Source organism: Mizuhopecten yessoensis, unplaced genomic scaffold (genome assembly GCF_002113885.1).
Source record: "Mizuhopecten yessoensis strain PY_sf001 unplaced genomic scaffold, ASM211388v2 scaffold10635, whole genome shotgun sequence".
NCBI lineage: Eukaryota > Metazoa > Mollusca > Bivalvia > Pectinida > Pectinidae > Mizuhopecten > Mizuhopecten yessoensis.
Genome location: NW_018408645.1, coordinates 1,065,026 through 1,073,859, shown reverse-complemented (window position 1 = coordinate 1,073,859; position 8,834 = coordinate 1,065,026). Strand labels below are relative to the sequence as shown.

General features: G+C 39.4%; 1 protein-coding gene across 1 annotated transcript in view; it reads left to right on the top strand.

The window, feature by feature from the left end:
* Window positions 1–5,131: 5,131 nt before the first annotated feature.
* The window catches only part of LOC110461527, a 91,912-nt gene continuing 88,209 nt past the window's right edge, over window positions 5,132–8,834 (top strand). Inside the window, exon 1 of the mRNA XM_021515024.1 lies at window positions 5,132–6,319. Coding sequence (XP_021370699.1) covers window positions 6,265–6,319 — 55 coding nt within the window. The 5' untranslated portion in view covers window positions 5,132–6,264. The remainder of the gene's footprint in view (window positions 6,320–8,834) is intronic.

Here is an 8,834-nt window from a genome sequence, read left to right as displayed (position 1 = left end):
TGATTGGTTACCTCCTCATCGTATATTCTGGGAATTTGTTTTACTTCCTTCACGCAGCGGGTACGAATGGTCTCCATTTTCTCCTGGGCGACGATCTTAGCATGGTCCTGTGGGTGGTTGTGGGGATGGCGGCCGTTTCCGGTAGGGATGTTGTTTCGGGTACTCAGGGTAGCTGGACAGTTGGGGATGGTACATCTCCAATATACACGCTCACCCCTGTTGTTCTTAACACAGTAAATGTATCCGTTGTAGGCGATGTTCTGTCTTCCAAACTTGTTGCGAAGAAACGTCACTTGAATTTGTGCATTTGCCATGTTGGTGGTTGATGGGGAATGTGTGAGACATACAAAACATATAGTTGGACAATCTCACTTGTTTAATCACCATGGCAGCAATTAAGTGACGAACATTTAGGTTATGAAATGTATTCACTTTTTATTACCGGACAGAGAATGCATTTCTATTAATAGTGATAAATCGCTTTGCAAACGGCCAGCTTATATGTCCCTTTATAAGTTCATATAATAATTAATAATAATAATAATATACAACATTTATATAGCGCCCTATATAACTTGTAAAATTACTCTAAAGCGCTTTACAACATATGGATAATAGTAATGGTTATAATTGTGAAAACAAAAAACAAAGGCTTACAATCACTGTTATATACTTGTTTAATTAATTGTTGACTCAATGCGCACCAGTAAAGTGGTCAGTTGATGGACCCAAACCATCAGGTGTTAAGATTCATTATTATCAACTAGAAATATCAGTGGACCCAAGCCATATGGGGTTATCAAATAGAAACATAACTAATGATTATGTTTTAGGGGAAAATAAGGCACAAGTTGTAAAGATATGGTATTTGGTGTTTTTCAGAGCGACTTAAAACTTAACAAAAAAAGCAAATGAATTTAAAAAAAACCGCCGATTCGGCACCCAAAACAATTATGCTTATCATGAACATACATTTTTTGTATATCTATACATACACATATTCAATACCCCGAAAATTGACGAATTGGTACTAGCAATAATATACACCAGCATTCAATCATTAACAAAGAAACAGAAAATGTATTTACAATCACAGATGAAGCCGATTGTATAAAATGTATTTACAATAACAGATGAAGCCGATTGTATAAAATGTATTTACAATCACAGATGAAGCCGATTGTATATAATATACAGAGTAAATAACTGATTACAATCTACCCTCTTCAGTTCAAATTACAGTTTTATGAATGGACAAATTAAGCAGATACTGTGAAATAATTTAACAAAATCTAGCATACGTTTAAGGTTTATATATCTCCTCTGCAAGTGGCGGATCCAGAGACCTATCTGGGGGGGTTTCCAAATTTCTAGTGGGGTTTCCATGTGGGGGAAAATTGAGGAAAATAATGAAAATTTATGATTTTTACAGAAAATTATCAGGGTGGGGGGGTTCTTGAAGCCCCCAAAAAACCCTCTGGATCACTGACTTTAACCAGTTTTACCACGTTCTGACTTGCTACATACAAACCCCTGTGACCAGTAGTACTAGTGTAACAGTGACAGGGTACGAATAACTGCCGGAGATTACTATATGTAACAGTAACAGGGTACGGTAACTGCCGGAGATTACTATATGTAACAGTAACAGGGTACGGTAATTATAACTGCCGGAGATTACTATATGTAACAGCGACAGGGTACGGTAACTGCCGGAGATTGCTATATGTAACAGTGACAGGGTACGGTAACTGCCGGAGATTGCTATATGTAACAGTGACAGGGTACGGTAACTGCCGGAGATTGCTATATGTAACAGTGACAAGGTACGGTAACTGCCGGAGATTGCTATATGTAACAGTGACAGGGTACGGTAACTGCCGGAGATTGCTATATGTAACAGTGACAGGGTACGGTAACTGCCGGAGATTGCTATATGTAACAGTGACAGGGTACGGTAACTGCCGGAGATTGCTATATGTAACAGTGACAGGGTACGGTAACTGCCGGAGATTGCTATATGTAACAGTGACAGGGTACGGTAACTGCCGGAGATTGCTATATGTAACAGTGACAGGGTACGGTAACTGCCGGAGATTGCTATATAGTAACAGTGACAGGGTACGGGTACCTGTCGGAGATTACTATATAGTAACAGTGACAGGGTACGGTAACTGCCGGAGATTACTATATAGTAACAGTGACAGGGTACGGTAACTGCCGGAGATTGCTATATAGTAACAGTGACAGGGTACGGGTACCTGTCGGAGATTACTATATAGTAACAGTGACAGGGTACGGTAACTGCCGGAGATTACTATATAGTAACAGTGACAGGGTACGGTAACTGCCGGAGATTGCTATATAGTAACAGTGACAGGGTACGGGTACCTGTCGGAGATTACTATATAGTAACAGTGACAGGGTATGGGTACCTGCCGGAGATTACTATATAGTAACAGTGACAGGGTACAGTAACTGCCGGAGATTGCTATATAGTAACAGTGACAGGGTACAGGAACTGCCGGAGAGTGCTATATAGTCACAGTGACAGGGTACGGTAACTGCCAGAGATTGCTATATAGTCACAGTGACAGGGTACGGTAACTGCCAGAGATTGCTATATAGTCACAGTGACAGGGTACGGTAACTGCCGGAGATAAATATATAGTAACAGTGGCAGGGTACGGTAACTGCCGGAGATAAATATATAGTAACAGTGGCAGGGTACGGTAACTGCCGGAGATTCCTATATAGTAACAGTGACAGGGTACGGGTACCTGACGGAGATTACTATATAGTAACAGTGACAAGGTACAGTAACTGCCGGAGAGTGCTATATAGTAACAGTGACAGGGTATAGTAACTGCCGGAGATTGCTATATAGTAACAGTGACAAGGTACGGTAACTGCCGGAGATTGCTATATAGTAACAGTGACAGGGTACGGGAACTGCCGGAGATAAATATATAGTAACAGTGACAGGGTACGGGAACTGCCGGAGATAAATATATAGTAACAGTGACAGGGTACGGTAACTGCCGGAGATTACTAGATAGTAACAGTGACATGGTACGGTAACTGCCGGAGATTACTATATAGTAACAGTGACAGGGTACGGTAACTGCCAGAGATTGCTATATAGTAACAGTGACAAGGTACGGTAACTGCCAGAGATTGCTATATAGTAACAGTGACAGGGTACGGTAACTGCCGGAGATTGCTATATAGTAACAGTGACAGGGTACGGGTACCTGCCGGAGATTACTAACGAGGTCTTTTCATCAGGCGATTGACTTATTTCACGGGTCATTTCTTACGAATACTGTCTAGCAGCTAACCAAAACCCTTTGTTTGTGTTCACATTGTGACCACGTACTGTAACAGAATAGACAATGTCGTGTTGGCGCAGATCTTTAAAGTTTAAGTCGGTTATACCAGGAATAACCACAATAGACAGAAGAGTACACGTTTTGTGTTGTAGTTTATCGGTACTACGGGTAAACACTATTTTGACTGACACCTATAACAGATACGTCTTGTGTTTGTATCGCTGTAGGGGTGTTTTTGGAATTTTTGTTTTTGTCATTTTAAATGCATGCTACGGACAAAATTACGTAACCATGTATAATCGCTATACAGATCCAGTTTATTGTAAGATGTGTGGGAAGCACAGTTCCACAGTGTGCACAAACCTCCACTGTTCCAATTTTATAAATGACGTATTCCAGAATAATTTATTTCTAAAATCTGAGATTTTCTAGGGATATTGCCTCAGTTGTCCTTCATTCTTCTAAACTCTGATATTGTACATATGCCTATAGTTCAGAAACGCGGCTGCCTTTTTTCGAGTGAGCACGCGAGATGTTGGAATCTATATAATAAATGTCTTTCAATGTAATTATCAACTCGGAAGTACGATTAAACATGGAAAGTCTGGTACGGCCCGGGGGTGCGTCTCGCTTCCCTTTCCTTCCCTTATTACTCAGTCTCCTCTCCCCGTCCCCTGCCCCGTATTGTAGATTGGAGGGTCAATCACCTACTCCCTGCTCTCGTCTTTCTCCTTCTCCTCAGTCCGTCCATAACACTACCATGTGAAGTACGATGAGTTTGACAACAGACAAGATAAGATTATAGATGATGCATAAATTAATTATGACACTGGAGTCGATTGGATCAAACACTGTGCCTTCCTCATTAGTATTTTAAATAGCTCTACACGTCATCAGCGCTGTACGAGCTATCCATCATTTCAGGCTCGCTATCTTCATTCGCTGATAGTGTATTATACATATAGGTGTCAAATCAATTTGGAAGATCTGAAGTCATTTGAAGGGCAGATGCGTACCACATACCACGTGAAGGTTTCTACAATACACACATGGGTACAGTTTCGTATTTACTATTGAAAATGTTACCAATTTTAAAGCGATCTGCCAGGGATTCCAATATGATTGATAATATCTTAACGGCCCATCAATATTCTAGTGACACGGAACAATAACGGATAAACGGTCGCGTCAGGTGGGACAAAGGCAAGTCAACGTAAAAGGAATGGTACAGCAAAGGACATGGTGATGAAAGTAGGCAAGAGGTAGGCGGGGAGGGGCCCTCGCACCTTTAAAGAAACGCCTAGCTTTATATTTCCCGACACACAAACTTTCACCACACACCTTTAATCTTTATTTCACCACACACCTTTAACTTTTATCACACACCTTTAACTTTTACCACACACCTTTAACTTGTATCACACACCTTTAACTTTTATCACACACCTTTGACTACTTTTTTGTCCTAACCACCGCACACGTACGTAACTTTCACTACACACGTCACAAGCACTAACCACCACACATATACTTAATATTGGTCCTCAAACCTGACAGTCACCTTACCCCCAACAAAAACGTAAATTATGCCCTCGCCATTCACACTCATCATGCCCTCGCCGCCAAATTATATCTCCCTGTGCCCACAAATCGCCCGTACACCTGGTTTCTGGAGACATTCACAGGTGATGTAGGTATGACATACACACATGCATAGAGCATGCGTGAGTCCGTCCTCCTTCGCGCGCCACAGCACGACTCCCAGCCTCTGCAGTCAAAGAGCATGCCAGTCAGTACTGTGGTTGTCTGAGAGGCTCGCTGATTGGGCTGGTGTAGCCCTGTCTTACTCTGTGGCCAAGCGTGATTCATAATCCCGTCATTGTCGACCGAACATACACTAGCACCAGAATATTATTGATAGACGAGAAACATCGTGCAACGATCGCACGTAGCGTTGTGTGCCGAGGAGAGCCGAGTGTCAACGCGACTGGTGTGTTTCATCCGCCTTACATCAGTAATACTGCGCTGGTACAATTTGCCAGCCGAGTTGTCTTGCCTGAACATACACAGCCACTGAGGAGGTTTTTTGCACACACACACACTGCCGCTAGAGTTCAGTATAGTGAATGTTACTCGGGGAAACGGATATAAATTGTGTGCACTGTTACTTAGCTGACATTGGTTTGTGTGGTAATTACATGCTTTAGCTGTTTTTGAGTAGTAACACCTTTGAAACGTCGAAAGCTGTGTGGTTATATGCGTGTGTTTAGTACAATTACACAGGAGCTGGGACATAATAGCTTCAACGCTATACAACCATACAATAACACACACTCGTGCATATAGGAGCATCGTAGGACCGAAAAACTCCATCAGTTTGTCTTTCCATGATGGTGAAACCCCTTTACTTCATTATATCTGGACTAATCAGTGACAGAGACCTCAGCGTTAATTTGTGTCGGTTCTATGGTAGTGCCCGGGGGTGGGGGCGGCTAGCCCACTATTAGCACGGGCTTTCCCCGTGGTCTGCACGAGACGGTCACTTGCATTGTCGCGTAAAGTACGACAAATTCTTCCCACGAACAATATGCTATGGAAAAAAGATACTCAAGTTTTTGTTGTTGAAATAGTCTATTCTTTAGTCACAGCGCTATTTTGAATATTCTGCCTGTGTAGGACTGTGGCCGTGTGAACTCGAGCCTGACGGGTCCTTTGTACGAACCTGTGATTGAGATCAGCTTTAATACTAGGTACAAAGTGTACAGCCTGTCAGAGTCGCCAACTCGCTCCATGGATGTACTTAAACTGAAAGAAAACTTGTTCAGAATTTAGAGTAAATTGTGTATGATATTATTCGGATGTAATCGTGGATTTAGGAAATTATCATTACTCAAGAGGGCTATACTCTCTACGATTAGATTAACTGGCCAGTATGGATATTAGTGAATGGATTATACTGACAAGCTCGCTGATTACGATAGCCACAGGTAAGTGTCAGTAACACACAGTGTATTAGCCATACAGTTACACCATCACATACATTTCTCTTTTAGTAACAACGTTACTTCGGAAACGCTCGATCACGTACGCTAATAACCCCGTGCGGAAATTGAATTATAAAAGTATAAAATGTTATGTGCCACGGATACTGTGATCGAGTGCCAAGCTAGTAGTCGACAAAATGTTATTTTACTACATTATTGAAATACCGTAAAGTTTTAAAGCTGTCCGGCGGTGACATTTACATGGATGTTTTGCATCCGGAATTTCTATTTCGTTAAAATGACAACAGTTTGTACTAAGCTAAATAGTTCACCTTGTGTCTGTATAGGACACCTGCGTTCACATGTAAGATATTAAAATACAGTCGGGATTCAAACAGAAAGGGATAATCAGAATGTTATCTGTATTCTCCTTTTATGTACAGAATTGTGTTGATATTTTACAGACAAAAATACGGTGAAGGCTAATTTCCAATATGTAACAATGTGTTGACGTTTTGGAAATGGAAATCCTGCTTCACGTACGTGGGTATTGTGTAACCATTGAAATGTCAGCACGGTGGTAACCGTATGAACACTACAAACAAAATAAAGAAGTTACCAGATAACATCTAGCACCTGTCATATAGAAACGTTGGAAATGGAAACGATTCCCGGGGCAGCAAAATGTACTTAAAAAGTACACTTCAGAGTAACGAAACGAAAGTTCTCAGAATTGATGAATATGAACATTTATGGTGAGATTTCCAATAATATTTGATAAAGCGGAATATCTATTACATGTAACTGAAAGATGGAGATAGGTTTATAATTAAAGAGTAGGGAGGTCGGTGGTGGGAGTAGAGGTGAGGTTTTGGTTGCTTGAAATGTTTGAGGGTTCAGATATTTGCTGTCTCAGATTTCTTGTAATAAATATCTTTAGCCAGACGCCTGGTATAAACATATTTACAAATAGCAGTAGAGCAATACAACAAACTCCTCTGTATAGGCGTTTACGAAAGCGATCAACCTGGATTACCAGAAGTGATTCCAGACCTTCGTACTTTACGACATTCAGACCACGCCCCCATCTCATTCTCCCCTCCCCCTCCCAATAGGAGTATGCTAAGCACGTGTGTATACCTAACTTGAAATTGAACATTCAATTCTTTTGTAATTTCCTAAATATCTCGATATTTAAATTAACTTTTTTTGGTAAAAAATCCAAAATATTGTCATATATTTCTAAACGAATGGTTATTTTTAAACATCAAGTTAAAAAATGTCTGTAAGGATTTTGAGATTTTTTTTTATTTCGTGATAATAATTAAATTTATATATTATTAAGTACTTGCAAATGTGTAATTTTACGCAGACAAAAAAAATATCAAAAAGAAAATGAATATTTTTGGTATATTGAATACACGTCGTTTTAAGCAACGTTATATAATTACGGCATATCTGCACTACGTACCCGCGTGCTGGCAGTCCCTACCAGAAATGTATCACCGCTGGGAGGAATTTCGTCCGTCTAGTAATATGTCTTTGACACACTGAAAATATTATACTTACATTTTCTATACCGACATAAGTGATATATTGAAAACATACCGAGTTCTCAGACGTTGTAGTCGAAACATTACATTAGTCATGTAACGTAAAGAAATAAGTTAACATATTTCTCTTAGAGATTTTTTTGTGTAAAAATAATCTAAATATTGCATAACATGGTGTTAATTGTCTTATTATACTTATTAAGTCGCTGTTGAGTATACACACAAGTATTGTCTTCTTTCGAGGTGAATATGGATACTTAAAACTGCTAACCGGAGAAAAAGATAAACTTAAATCTATTCCGTTAAAGTGATAAAATACGACAAGCTATGCACGAGTATTGACTTCTTTTGAGATGAATAAGAATGTTTATAAACAAAATTAACCGGAAAACAAACATACAGCGAAAAAAAATGATACAACATATATTGACTTCATTTGTGTTGAATACGGAGTGTAAGAATATTTATTAACAGTGATAAACGCGAAAATGTATTTTGGGAAAAATGAATGATATTACACTATTATTGACTTCATATGAGGCAAATAAGAATATTTATTAACAATATGTTAACCGGGAAAATGATGTTGGGAAAATATGGTTTTATATAATATTGACTTGTAGCGCTTAGTAAGTAGGGTATTGACTTCATCTGAGGTAAATATGAATATTTATTAACAACGTTAACTGCGAAAATGATGTTGGGGAAAATATGGTTATAAATAATATTGACTTGTAGCACTTATTAAGTAGCGTATTGACTTCATCTGAGGTAAATATGAATATTTATTAACAAGGTTAACTAGGAAAATGGACGCTGTCAATTAAATCATGATGTTACATTAAATTACGTCATGTGTTATAAATAACTGTGACATAATCCAATTAATCAGATTTGGGTGTCACATACACCTAAATGTTATCAACATGTAAACATCTGACACCATGGTCAGAAAAGACGACTCC